Source organism: Archocentrus centrarchus, chromosome 6 (assembly GCF_007364275.1).
Source record: "Archocentrus centrarchus isolate MPI-CPG fArcCen1 chromosome 6, fArcCen1, whole genome shotgun sequence".
NCBI classification, from domain to species: Eukaryota; Metazoa; Chordata; class Actinopteri; order Cichliformes; family Cichlidae; genus Archocentrus; species Archocentrus centrarchus.
In genome coordinates, this window is record NC_044351.1 from 24,775,555 (window position 1) to 24,790,329 (window position 14,775).

At 40.6% G+C, this 14,775-nt stretch overlaps 1 protein-coding gene across 1 annotated transcript; it reads left to right on the forward strand.

The window, feature by feature from the left end:
- Positions 1 to 7,248: 7,248 nt before the first annotated feature.
- fbxo31 (F-box protein 31) lies at positions 7,249 to 14,609 on the forward strand. The gene is made up of 9 exons (XM_030731123.1): positions 7,249 to 7,763; positions 9,049 to 9,120; positions 10,126 to 10,202; positions 10,319 to 10,486; positions 10,651 to 10,725; positions 10,849 to 10,958; positions 11,073 to 11,226; positions 12,536 to 12,903; positions 13,164 to 14,609. Exons 1-9 carry the CDS (start codon positions 7,340 to 7,342, stop codon positions 13,384 to 13,386), a joined length of 1,671 nt encoding a protein of 556 aa, XP_030586983.1. The 5' UTR covers positions 7,249 to 7,339; the 3' UTR covers positions 13,387 to 14,609.
- Positions 14,610 to 14,775: the final 166 nt, after the last annotated feature.

Here is a 14,775-nt window from a genome sequence, read left to right on the forward strand (position 1 = left end):
TAATCCAAATTCTCGAGAGAAACATGATTGTTTGTCATGTTGATTTCATCAAAGTCTTTGTTTGCACCAACAGATACATTTTAGAGTATATTTTACAATATTATAATTTTACCAGTACAGTTACATAATATCTTAAATGACTGGCTTCCTGTGTGGAAGAAGTGGATGTATTTTCCTCTACCTTATTTTCCTCTACCCTTTGTGTTAATGACTTGACTTGAAAAGCAGGATACTATATATATATATAGTACCAGTCAAACGATTGGACACACGGTGAGTGTGTTCAAACTTCTGACTGATCTGTACGAGAAGTAGATATAGTTGATGCACTTCAGAAGTGCAGAAAACCAGAAGAAGTTTTTCTATATCCGTACATGGAGTGAAATTCTGGAATAGTTTTAAGTGTGGAATTACAACAACGTCCAAATACAACTCAGTTTAAAAGTAAATATAAAGAGATAATTTTCATAAGGTAAAGGGATATAGAGGGGTGTTAAGGTAATTAGCTCATTGTAAAAAATATAGTTTGAATAGAATAGAATAGAATGCCTTTATTGTCATTATACAGGATGTACAATGAGATTGGAGGGCCACTCCTGTTCAGTGCCATGCAACAGAAAATCAAACTCTCTAAAATAAAAATAAAAATATTATAATCTAGTATAATCAAGAAATATACAGAAAATAAACAATGTATAAAATATACAAAAAATAGAATGTATAAAAATATATGCATACATTGGTGCATCTGTACATTGTAAGAAAAGTAAATAAGTGTATACATATAATAATGAAGATGATGAATATTGCACTTGGTGAATTAATATTGCACTAGTGAATGAATACTGGATATTACACAATATAGGAATGTTAGATATTGTTCAGTATGAATAATATAATATTGCACAGAGATGTGGGTGTTGCACAGTTACAGTGGGTGAGTGTGTGAGTTCAGGGTGGTGATTGCTCTGGCGAAGAAACTGTTCTTGAGTCTGTTTGTTCTGGCTTTGATGCACCTGTAGCGCCTGCCAGAGGGCAGCAGGTCAAACAGGTCAAAGCCAGGGTGTGAGCTGTCCTTGATGATGTTCCTGCTCTGCTGATGCAGCGGGAGGTGTAGATGTCCATCAGGGAGGGGAGAGGACAGCCAACGATTCTTTGTGCTGTCTTGACTACCCTCTGAAGCCTCACCCTGTCTGCCTCAGTGCAGCTGCCGTACCATACTGTGATACAGTACGTCAGCAGGCTCTCAATGGATGAGCAGTAGAAGGTCAGCAGCAGGTTTGAGTCCAAGTTGTTCTTCCTGAGGACCCTCAGGAAGTGAAGTCGCTGCTGAGCCTTCTTGATAATAGCTGTGATGTTATCTGACCAAGAGAGATCAGCAGAGATGAGGACACCAAGAAACCTGAAGGTGTGGACCCTCTCCACACGCTCGCCGTTCATGTAGAGGGGAGCTGGGTCAGTCCTGTGCTTCCTGAAGTCGATGATGATCTCTTTGGTTTTCATGGTGTTCAGTGCCAGGTTGTTCTCTGAACACCAGGCTGTCAACTTCAGGACCTCCTCTCTGTAGGCTGCCTCATCTCCCTTTGAGATGAGTCCGACCACTGTGGTGTCGTCAGCAAATTTGACGATGAGGTTGTTATTGTGGGCCGGACTGCAGTCATGGGTGTAGAGGCAGTACAGGAGGGGGCTCAGCACACAGCCCTGTGGGGAGCCAGTGCTCAGTGTGCGGGTGGAGGAGAGATGGGGGCCAAGTCTCACAGTCTGGGGCCGTTTGGTTAAGAAGTCCTTGATCCAGGAACATGTGAGAGGGGGGAGGCCCAGGGTGTGCAGTTTGGTGGTGAGAATGTCCGGGATGATTGTGTTGAACGCTGAGCTGTAATCCACAAAGAGCATAGGAGCGTAGCTCTGCTGCTGCTCCAAGTGGCTCAACACAGAGTGGAGAGCTACAGCGATGGCGTCCTCTGTGGATCTGTTTGCACGATATGCAAACTGATGGGTGTCGAAAGTGGGGGGCAGATGGTCTTTGATGTGCTGGAGAACCAGCCTCTCAAAGCACTTCATGATTACCGGTTTGAGGGCCACAGGGCGGTAATCATTTAGGCTGGTGACAGATGACCTTTTGGGCACGGGGATGATTGTGGCTGTTTTTAGGCAGGGGGGGGTGACTGCTTGGGCCAGGGAGAGGTTGAAAATCCTGGTGAGAATCAGGGTGAGCTGGTGGGCACACGCTCTGATCACCTTGCCAGGTACTCCGTCTGGTCCGGCAGCCTTCCTGGGGTTCACTGCCAGGAGCACACGCCGTACCTCATGCTCCTGGACAGTGAGTGGGGTGCAGCCTGGTGGGGGGGGGCAGGACTGGAGCAGATGGGTGGTCCTGAGGTGTCTCAAAGCGAGGAAAGAAACAGTTAAGTTCCTCTGCTAGTGACACACTCAGGTCTCCTGCAGTCACATCACAGCCTCTGAAGTTTGTGATGTTCTGAATGCCCTGCCACACCTCCCGTGTGTTATTGCTGGACAGATGGGACTCTATTCTCTTCCTGTAGCCCGTCTTGGCTTTTTTAATTCCTCTTTTCAGGTCAGCTCGAGCAGCACTGTACAGAGCTCTGTCGCCTGACCTGAAGGCAGCATCACGGGTTTTGAGGAGTGAACGGACCTGGCTGTTCATCCAGGGTTTCTGGTTAGTTTATATTTCGTTATGCGTGTATTGTGTGTGCGTAGACTTGTATATAGTTATACATGTGTTTTGTCCGATCGATGAACACTAAAAATATTAAATAGTGTTAAAGGGTAGGATCAAATAAGTGTAATCCTCATCCTACTCCTTTTTGATCATATAAATGTGTGGTATATAGAGTTTTATATTTTTTTACTTGCATTGTTTTACTTGTATTACATGTCTTCAGTGAATATATGAGCCTTATAGAGGTGTTCATTATAATCAAACACATACTAACAGAGCAATGGGAATACTTGTAAAATGTTACAGAATAGAAAAGAACAGCTTATATGTATATTTTATAATATTATACAATACAGTATGATGTGCCCATCTTTCATTTTACATGAAAGCAAAATTAGCAGTTGCTAAAGTACTGTTGATGTGGCAGCTGTTTCCTCCAGCAACAGTATTAGGTAGTGTTGCAGACATCTCTCAGTGAAGCTCCTGCAGGTGGGGGTAGAAACACACGAGTTTGTGAAGCTGATTTGGTTGGCTGGTTTGGGTAGTGAAGAGTTGGCAAGAGCTGCAAATAAAAACAACCAAAGAACAGCAGATGGAGCCAGTGGAAGGTTCAATCCCTGTTTCAGCTAGGCATTTGACACACTGTTGAGTAAATGAGTAATACAAGAGTACACCGAAAATGCCTCAGATACTGGGTTATTACACTCACTAGATTAAGTGTCTATTAACTCACCATATAGGAATGGTTGTGCTATTCATCATCAAGAGCTGGGTAGTTAGAGCTAGATAGTATTGTTTAAAATGACTCAGCTCTGGAGATAAGGCTCTAACACTTGTACCTGACACCATTAATCTGCTTAGGGCTGCTACACATTTCAGTACAGAGTCTGGCAAAAAGGAGTAGCAACAAGGCTGCATTGTCAGTCTTGCTCAGCAAAGCATGCAAAACGAGGTCTTTTCACGCTTCACACCAAGTGCAGTTGTTTTTGTGGCCCTGACTCTCACATCAGTGACAGTGTCTTGGAGATGGGAAATATTTTGTGCATGAGAGACAGCAAACTAAAAACTGGTGTATCCTTTGTCATATTTGAGCAAACACTTCTATAGGCCCATTTTTTGGGTGCCCTCCTCTCATCACAGGAACTCTTTTAATTTGAAAACCCTTCTGAAACTCTCAATCTTGTCAGGTCCAGCCAGTTATATCAAACAAACTGGAGTAATGAAAATCGATTTCAGATTCATCTTAAAGTAAGGAGAGAGATAACAGTATGAACATGTATGGTTTGTGTGTTCAACGAGATCACAGTTGCTGAAACTGTGAAAAAAAAGTATAAGGTTCAGTTAGTAGTGCTAAAGGTGATGCAGAAGGACTGTGCCTGACTGGAATATGTGGCTGTCTGAAATCTGTTAAAAATAATAATTTATTATATGCACACCAGTGTGCTACTGTAGGAGAATTTTCTGCTGGTCAGCGTGCTGAAAAAGGCCACCGGAAAAGTGTTTTCTGTTGCTACAGACTGTCCTCATTCAACCTGATAAGCTCAGTCACATATGCCTAGATAAAGGTGTCACTTGCCAGAGGTCATAAAAATATGAGATATATTGCTGAGATGTTTCTGTGCACGGTCCTGCACTCTTTCTCTCATTTTCTTGGGTATTACATTTCTCCCTCCAAGAGTGTGTACTATGAAATGAAACTTCTTTCACTCTACTCATCAGAACTGGCAGTACAAAAGTAGAGAGGAGCACTGAAGCCAGTGCCACTGGGCCATATTTGTAGAATAAGGGAATGTGTGGTGCTTACATTTTCTGTGGGAAGGAGTAAGCACCATATATGGTTACCTCTTTTCATTTCCTTTTTCTTATTTTGTTGTTAAATACTTGTAACTGTGCTTTTTGTTTTAATTTCTGAGTTCATTAGTACAATCCTTTGTTTTGTTCATAGACCAGCCTCCTTGATTCCCCAGGTTATTTGTTAACTAGTCCCCTCATCATGTCCTAGCTCAGGACATAAAGAGGGAACCCAGAGAATGACATTTTATATTCTCATCCAGTATCAAAAAGAGAAAAGGAAACAGATTTATTGTATCAGCAAGCACTTCTTTGTGTTGCAGTTGTCTCCAGTGATTACCATTATGAGTACTGCTTCCAGGATGTTCATTGTTTAGCCTTCATTAAGTGTAACACAGCTTTCTGAGAAAAGACAGGTGCATGTCTGGCTGAGCTGTGTTATTTTCCCTTTATTGTTTTTGGAGTAATCGTGGGTGGAGATACAGTTATCTGCTGGGGGTAGGCATGTCAGAACTCTGGCTGTTGAGGTTTAGCCTTCCAAAATGCCTTTAATCCAGCAAGCTCCAGAAGAAGGGAACATAAAGCTCAATTTATTAAGCAAGATCAGGGAAAGTTTCTAGATTGCTGTAAAAAGGCTTAAAATTATACCTGCTTGCATACATCAAGTGGCTAAGTGGCAGGTGTGTAGCTAATGATGTGTGAATATGGCAGCATCTGAAGGAAATGTTTGTCGCTAATGGTTCATATCAGAAAAAACCTGCAGGAAAGAGGACTTGTACATTATTCCTAGTAATGAGAGATCATGTTCTTCTGATTGACCTTGGTTTGTGGTTTATTCTTGCTCTGATCGCACTTTGTTTTACAGATATTACAGGCAAGATATTCAGAAGCCAAGTAATAGGAACTGCTGATACCAGACACCTGCCTAATCCTCTTTGCAGTACAGCAGCAGAGAGCCCTGACTGCTCTGTCCATGGTCAAAGCTTGCTGGAAATCCAAAAGAAAAGGGGGATGCCCAGAGAATGGCTCCAATGGTGGCAGGGCACTAGAGATCAGAGGGGTGAATATCATCACACGCTGTTCACCTTTGCCTAGTTCAGCTATGGTTGAATAAAGCATGACCACCAGTGCTAAACATCTTCTGCAAGGGAGGCAATGAAATTTGAAGCTCTCAAGATAGTGCAAGATGAACATCTGGAATGCTTTATAATTACTGACATGTCATTTCATGCATGCACAGGCCTAACCTTACCTAGACCTTAACAGAGAGACATGTGAAAATGCAAATGCCCCACTGCAGTTGGTTTGCTGAGTAGCTGGTCTTACAGCTCCCTAGTACAAAGTCCATGTGAGGTTGGCTTGCACTGATGTGTGAATGGCACCGATAATATTCAGTTGCATTCACCTCTGGGAAATGGGCAGTTTATGTGCTGCCTCTCAGGCCTCTCGCTCACCATAACAGTATTTCCAATAATGTATGAATGTGTCTGAATAGTAGATTTTTTTTCTGCAGTCATGTACATAAAGGTTTAAAGACTCAAATGGACTGCTAAATAAGAACTGACACCCCATGTAAAGATGAAAATTGCCAGTGAGTGAAAGGAAGTACAGTCCTTAAATAATGTGTGACAGGAAATGAGCAGGTGACAAAATAGCTCTAAAGGCAATCAAGGAGTGAGATTAGGAAAAGTGAGAAAAAGTAAAGAATCTTCACTATATTAACAAAGCAATTCCAGTTTTTCGGAATCTTAAATACATGTATAAGCAAATATTGATTGTTCAGTGTTTTAAAACAAATCTAACTTAGCCTTCAATTTCAAAATGGAAAACCTTCTAGCTTCTTCCTTTTGTAGTGTGGATGTTTAGGTAACAAGCAACTACTGTCAGTTAGGCCTAGAAACAGCTACCATGTATAGGTTTAGCAATGGCTGCCTTGTGTTTTGATCACCAGTTGTAAATCATATGACTGCTATCAGAAAACTCTAGGTTGGACTCCTGGCTTCATCACATTTTAGGTAAAGTAACATTAGACATGTGTAACAAAATTAAACATCTATGAAAATGAACCATTAAAATGGCTTAAGATTTGTGCAAATGAACAGCTTAAGTCAAAAATTGTGTATTTATAATTTCCTATCTTATAGTGAGAAAAATTAGCACATACTACTAGTTCATTGTGAATCCTTGTAGGTTATTGGACAGAGACCCAGTAACTCTGAAAAAACTACCCAAGCATATTGGTGCAAGACTGATCCAAAGGTTCACTGCACATCAGTTTATTTTGTTACTATGACTCATTGGGTTTTTGGGTTGTTTTTTTTTTTTACTAGGGAATTGGCATGCTGTTCCTCGACTCAAAGGATTGCCACGGACCAAGTTCCACACACCACAATACACTCCTATAGGTGTCAATGCCCTGATGGGTCACAGCTGTTTTGGAGGCACAAGAGGGACCTAATCAGCATTAGGCAAGTGGATTTACTGTAGCTGGTAGGTGCAAAGCAAACAAAACACCTTCCACCTCTACAAATATATATCCTAAAACATAAATGTTATAATGCAATAATTAACTCTCTGAGTTTGGATATTCTCTGTGAGTTAACTCTTATTTTGAATAACTACATTTCATAAAGAGTAATATTGCTATTTTAAATAATAGTAAAGTAATATTCTCGCGATCCTTTACAAGAAATAAATTACAGGGTAATCGCTTTCTGTTGGAAATCAACAAATTACGCACTTTACGTCCACGCCGTGACGTCAGACGAAATGCCTTCGCTCATGCTCAAGAGGACGGGGAAGGATCAGCCACACTGCAGCTGATAGATGTGCTGTGATGATGTAATGCTGCCTATTTGGTAACTACGGATGGCTGTTTGTGCCAGGCTCTGCGGAGTTGGTCAGTCTCGGAGGTGCCGGAGGCGACAAAGGAATAACGAGCAGGATCAAGGCAGCGATTCCGATATGGACGAGGAAGAAGAGGAGCGGATCGTGGGCAAGGGGAGACTCGACGCAGGTGGCTGCCGAGGCCCGGAGCGCGGAGTCGTCGCCACTGCAGGGCCGAGTGACGCTCACGAATATGGCAGCAGTCATGTCAACAGAGGGGGCTTTCTGGTTCGCACAAACACTGGACCTCCACACCCACAGTCATTAGCGGAGTTACCACCGGAGCTTTTAGTGGAAATATTCTCCTTGCTTCCCGGAACAACTCTACCAAATGTTGCCCTCGTTTGCAAGAAATTCAGACAAATCCTCAAGACGGAAACCATTTGGAGAAGGCGATGCATCGAAGGTAAATGTAGCAGTCCTGGACAGATATGTAATTTAAACATTTTCTGTTAACCTCTTTTGCTTTGAGTCACATATTAATATTGGATGTGTCGACCAGAGTGTCCGAGCCTCCTCCTCGTCGTCAGAATTTATGTCAGCTGATTTCGCGGAAATGCGTTCCCTTAAAAGCGTTTCAATTGATCGCTATGGGAAACATGAAGGAAATTACCCGGCCATAACCCAGCTGCTGGATCTTCAGCGGCACAAGAATAGACCAAAGCCTCTGTTATTAGGCCCATGTCAGCTGTTCTGTGTAGCTGTTGAGAGTTTTGATGCACGCCGGAGCCAAGCCTTGTGACATCAACATGATCACTACATCCAGATCTTTAGAAGGTGGTTGCTGATGACAGGGTTAAACAATAGTGGTTCACACACAGACTCTATGGAAGTGAGCCACTTAAAGATGCACATTATCGTTTTTTTCCATGTCACTAGCTTTTTTTTTTTTTTTTTTTTTTTGATACATTTCCAATCAATTAACTGGAAAAAGCTAGTTCATTAAAATAAACCTTGGATGAAACATGAGTGTTGGAAATTCAAAACATCAGCATGTGAGATAACAGTCCAGACCTGAGGAAATGTTTTGAAAAGTCACGCAATACAGTAAACTAGAATTTTTTTTTTTTTTTTAATGCCTGGAAGAATAACAAATACATTGAAAATGTCTGAATAAAATCAAAGACAGAAACATGATGCCTGTTACGTTTTGGAAAGCATTTTAGAAGCAGGTCATCATTTCAGTGGCGCTGAGAGACATTACTTATAATGCAATAAGAGCAATTAATATCAGCAACAGATGTTACCACTATTACTTCTACTACACACATACATCCACAGCATAATAACCCCATTTAAATGTAGGGTCTTACTGTAAATTAGGTCAAAATCTCTCTTTAGTAAAAACTTAAGAATTAAAAAAAATCTGAGCAATCTCCAAAGACGTTTTCATGTTCTGTTTTTGGATTCCTGTTGAAGCTGCTGCTCATGCCGTAGGCTCTGTGTGCCTAAGAAATAGTGCAAGTCAGATCTGTTCGGGTCTGTGTCTGCTGACAGGAGTTTAACTTTGGCCTACAAATTCTTTGTTCAGCTGATATCAATTTAAAGGAGGAATCACTCCGGGAATATCTGTGCTCTGTATAAATTAGACAAATAGTGAGATTATTGATTACATTGTTTAAAAGTGTGATTAACCTTATAATCATAGTCTTAATCAAACTGAATGTTTTTGGTTTTTTCTCTCTCTGCAGAGTTTGGCATGAAGGAGGACCTGAGGAAGATGGAAGCAGGAGGAGTATCTAGCCAGGATCTCTATGTTAAACGTCAGTTTCTACAGCTCTCATGTCATATATTAATCCAGTGAAGCTGATTAATTCCTGCTAATTTGAGTCATTCTTTGATTGTGTGCTCATATTTTGCACTCCTTGTGTGCATGTGGAGTAGGTGTCCACATAAAGCATTTCATATTTACTGTGATCTGCAGCAAATGGGAAAAAAAATCTCACAGTTGCTTTTTGTGTGTGTATATATATATATATATATATATATATATATATATATATATATATATATATATATATATATATATATATAAAATCAAGAGTTTTAATGACCTACCTAAACTCCTGGTGGTATGTTTTTTTCCCTCCAGTCTATTCCATGTTTGTGTATCAGAGAGAGGTTAAGCGCATATACAAACATATGAAGCAAACTGCTAGTAAAAGCCATTGGATTTTTAGATGAACTGTTTTGGCACATTGCTCAATAGAGTGCTGCATTTGGACTGAGCTTGCTTGGTCTGCAGCTGCTCTACACATGCCTGTGTTGTGCCTGTGCAGGTGTTAATCCACGAGTGAAGTCTGGGCGCTTTATGAAGCTCCTCCCGGACTACGAGCACATGGACTATAGAGACGTGTACACACACTGTATGTACATGCGCCTCAAAGTGAAGGCTGCAGCATGATGGGTTACGTGTGGGGTGACTTTCATTGAGTTCATTTGTAAGCAAACAGTTGTAGCAGTGTTATGGAGCCTGCATTATTGATATGTGTATTAATAATTGTCCTCTGAGCTTTTTGTGTGTGTACTGAAACTGAAATGGGAGGCCAGGTAGTGAGGTGTGCACTGTGTGTTGTTCAGAAATTTGTCTGACAAGAACATGGCCAGTTTACACATTTCTTCCCTTTGAGTGTGAGTCATAAACAAAAAGTTGAGTGTTTTTAACAAATTCTCTGGTGTTTTTTAACCACGGGCACTGAGCTAATGTTAAACCTTGAGCACAGCAGATAATGATTCGAATGGTGTGTTTCTGTGCTCTTGTCTTACAGTACTTCACCCATACAGGCATATTTTGGGCCTATGGCAGCCTGACATAGGCCCTTATGGTGGATTGCTCAATGTTGTGGTAAGTAGTTTTTCTCTTTTGCCCAATACTGTTGCATATAATAAATAATCCCTTGGTGTAAAGGAACATCTAATTTAGGTAGTGCAGGTAAATTCCTTAAAATATTTTTCATTCAGGTGGATGGTTTGTTCATCATTGGCTGGATGTATTTACCACCTCATGACCCCCGTGTGGAGGACCCCATGAGACGGCGGCCACTCTTCCGTATCCACATGATGGAGAGCAACAAGGCCACTGTGGAGTGTATGTATGGACACAAAGGTCCCCACAAAGGAGACATACAGGTGAGACATACAGGCTTACATGGTAAAAACAAAGAAAAACTATGCCCCACAGAAATGAACTCACTGGGGATGTTTCTTAACGCAGCAAAATAATCTATGTTTGAGGTTAATATCTTATCCAAGTGTGTAATTCTATTATGTATCTTATATGCTGTTATATTTAGACAGTAAAGAGGGATGAATTTTCAACAAAATGTAACCAGACTGATCACCATCGCATGCCAGGAGGCAGACAAGAGGTGAGTCAAAACTTTTACTACGTGCAAAGTATTTAAATTGTTACATTTTAAAGCCCATGCATGCTGGCAGTGGTGAAATTTGGGGACAGTTAACAACCTTTTATGCTGTGTGTGTCTGTGTAGGAGTTCAGGACATGGTTGGAAGAAGAGTGGGGGAGGACACTGGAAGAAATATTTCATGAACACATGCAGGAGCTAATCCTAATGAAGTTCATTTATACTAGTCAATATGAGTATGTAATTTTCCTTGCATACACTTTTTCTCTGTTACACTTTCTTGTTAAAACAATAAAAACTTGTCATTTGCTCAAATAATTCTGTGGCTTTCATATGCATTTTTATGACAGTAACTGCTTGACATACCGAAGGATCTACCTGCCACCTGCAAACCCTGCTGATCTACTGCAGCCAGGCCTTTTCAAAGGCACCTATGGCAGTCACGGTTTGGAGATTGTCATGCTTAGTTTCCATGGAACTTCTGCAAAAGCAACCAAACTCACTGTAAGTAATAATCATTATTAGTGGCTGACCTCATATTAAATGACTAATGAAAGTGGGCACTGTAGTTTAACATAATCAAAGGCTTGTTGTAATTCTACAAACTGGAGTTTCCATAGAACAATCCAATAAAATAAACAAGTCTGCAAAAAAATGAAGGTCACCCTTACTGCATCCATAGGGATTAGGAAGGTAAGTAGCAGCCACGTGCTGCTAATCTGATGCACTTGATTAACTGACCACCAGAAAGTGTCAGAATCACTTTGCTGGTCTGGAACATGCAGGTGTGTGCAGTATGTGTTACTGTACATTAATCTGCAAAGGGTTATAAGGCCATTTCCAAACAATTTTAAAACTACCATTCTACAGTGAGAAAGATTTTTCATAAGTTAAGAGCAACATTAAAGACACTTGCCAAACTTCCCAGGAGTGGACATCCCAGCAAATTCGCTCTAAGGTCAGACCGTGCAATGCTCAGAGAAACTGCAAGAAACCCAAGAGCTACATCTCAGACTCTATAGGCCTCAGTTAGCATGCTGAATGTAAAAGTTCATGGCAGTACAATTAGAAAAAGACCAAGTATGGCTTATTTAGAATGAGAAGGAGAAAGCCTCTTCTCCCTTAAACAAACAACAGCAGCAGCTTAGGTTTGCAAAGTTGCATCTGAACAAATCACAAGACTTCTGGGACAATGACCTTTGGACAGATAAGACCAAAGTAGAGGCATTTGGCCATAATACCATGTACCATAATACCATGTTTAGCAAACATTTGGCATATCTAGGGTACAATTTGTGTGAGGGCATCTGTCTGATGGCTAAAGCTTGGCTGAAACTGGCTCATGAATGATGTGAGGCTGGATCTTTAAGGCTATGCATGTACGAATGTCAGCAAACCTCAATGAACTGAAGCAATGTTGTCAAGGAGAGAAGGCCAAAATTTCTCCACAGCAATGTGAGACACTGATAACATCACACAAAAAATGACTTCACATTATTGCATCTAAAGGTGGTTTTGAAAGCTGTTGAATCACAGGGTGTACTTACTTTTTCCACGCACTGCTTCTCCATTTTGGCTTAGTTGAATCATAATGACACTGTAGTATGTCATGTGGTGGTGTTCAGAGATTGTCTCTAAGTAAGGTTCTGGAAACCTGGTAAGGTTCTAAAGATGATTTTTCTTTTTTTTTTCTTTTTTTTAATGTTGTGATACATAAAACCTTAGAATTGAAAGAGGGTGTGGGTTTTTTTGTTTTTTTTTTTTGGTTTTCCCACAAATGCAGGTTTAAATCACATGTTTTTACTCCTTGCAGGGAGATCCCAATGTTCCTGCAGGACAACTCACATTGGATGTTAACCTTCATCAGCCCGTGGTCCTCCCAGAGTTGGAGCAACAGCGTAATATTGAGGAGCTGTCTCGGCTAGTAATGGGAATCCATGAGGAAGTACAGAAGGAGCAGGAACAACAGGAAAATAGCACTTCTGCCATGGTCAAATGTGCAGCTGAAGGGGCCTGTGGTGGTTCCAGCACAGCAGAAGAGGTGGAGTCAGATCACGGTGCCTGTTCAGACAGCTGCAACTCTGGTCACAACAGCAGCACCAATCCTGAAACGCAGGCTTTTGTCTTGCCTCTGGGAGTTATGGCTCGCAATGAGGACTACCCTCGCATCTGCAGGAAATGGTAAGGAATTTACTTAAAAGAAGCTGAAATGCTTTTTGTTTTTAAAGATATTTTTTAAAAAGGCGTTTACCATGAAGGTTTATGAGAAATTTTAATGAAAAATAATATTTAGTAATGGTCACAAGTTATTCATTAATAAAGTCAAATATTTCACTACCAAATATTGCTTGTGATTTCCCATGCATAGTGTTTGTTTGTGTATAAAATAGCTAATATGCATAACATGTATTAACTGATGAGGGCGTGTATCTCTCTTTCAGTTTCTATGGGACAGGCCTGATTGCTGGGCATGGCTTTACAAGTCCAGAGCGCACCCCGGGGCTCTTTGTGCTATTTGATGAGGACCGGTTTGGTTTCATCTGGCTGGAGTTGAAGTCTTTCAGTCTGTACAGTCGCCTGACGGACAACTTACCTCACGCTCATGCCCCGAACATGGAGCGATTTGAGGCCATGCTGTGCAACATGCAGTCCTGGACATCCTGATGCACCAAGCTTTAAGTCTCCTCCCACAATAATAGGCATAATAACAACCATTTTACACAAGTCACCTCTGTCTTCTGCTGGCAACGTTAATAATCTTAAGTGTTTTACAGGCGTTGGGTTTAACTGTCTAACTTGCTATGTCACCCTGACTTAGCACACTCATACCGTTGTTCCAATGCGAGCACTTTGAAAGGCTTCCTTTCTCACTGTTTATGACCTCAGTCCTCCAGTGCAGCCTGATAACAGGTCACAAATTAATTTATTTATTCCCTGCAGGGAGAAAAGGAATGACACCACTTATTATGGATCAAACTGTATGTGCCTCTGGTTCTAAATCCATGTCTGTACTTGGAAGTGCTTGAAGAAGACAAAGGTGTCCAATGTATTCTACTATATAATAGTATTATACTGATTTCAGTGCCCAACATATACTGCATGCTGCAGTTATTTACACTCATAGCCACTGCCTGAACCTGTTTAATTTTCATAAAGCAGCATGCCTTTTTTTTTCTTTTTGCTTTAGAGACATCAAGCGTTAAAAAAAAAAAAAGACAGCATCTCAGGTGTTTTTCTCTTGTTTTAAGTTACAATCATTGTATTGTGTCAAATGGAAGTACTGAATGAGTTTTAGAACAGGGCAATTTTCTAACTGTTGACCCGCTGTCTTATCAAACATGGTACCTACAGCAACGTGTTTTATTTGGACTGATATGTCCTTCACCAACATCAAACATATTTAATATCACCACACCTGAAATATTACGCAAGATGGAAAAAAGATTTGTATTGCAATAACGATAACAGTATCGTTAAACCTGGATTTAAGCAAAGTATCAGCGTTAGACAGTTTGTGCTTCTGTAATTATGGTATGATAATGAAATTTCACTTACCTTTGAAATGTAATGAGTTTGTTGTTTGTTTAAATGGCTGACACAGTGTTTGCCTGGCTTTATTACAGCAAAGCTATTCCCTACAGGTTTCCCAGTTGGTTTAAATTCTAGACCTAGTAGCTGAACATTATAGAAACTAACAGTGCAAAGTACCAAGTAAGTGTCTGTATGTCTCCTTATGGCCTGATGGCGGTGCCCAGTAGCTTTCTTACTCCAAGTGCACTTTTCTGGGCAGTATATTGAATCATTTAAAAACCATTGGCCAGCACTTTTATATCAGACTGCAGCTTTACTAATATTTGCAAAAAAATAAATTATCTGCTAAAGTGTTGTTTTATTGTTTTTGTCGCACTATGAAATTCATCTCAACTTTAGTATATTTGTTTTATACATTATCTGTAAACCAAGCTATTTGAATGATTTGCCTTTCAAAAGTGTTGCTTTGTACTATTTTCAATGCCATATGCCTGAATTTGTGCAAAACTAAGTTTGACCTAT

Excerpts from the sequence above, each read along its gene's own strand:
- fbxo31 (XM_030731123.1), top strand. The coding sequence starts at position 7,340 with ATGGCTGTTTGTGCCAGGCTCTGCGGAGTTGGTCAGTCTCGGAGGTGC. Across the intron at positions 7,764-9,048 it reads GAGAAGGCGATGCATCGAAG|AGTTTGGCATGAAGGAGGAC; the intron begins GTAAATGTAGCA and ends CTCTCTCTGCAG. Across the intron at positions 10,487-10,650 it reads CCCACAAAGGAGACATACAG|ACAGTAAAGAGGGATGAATT; the intron begins GTGAGACATACA and ends TGTTATATTTAG.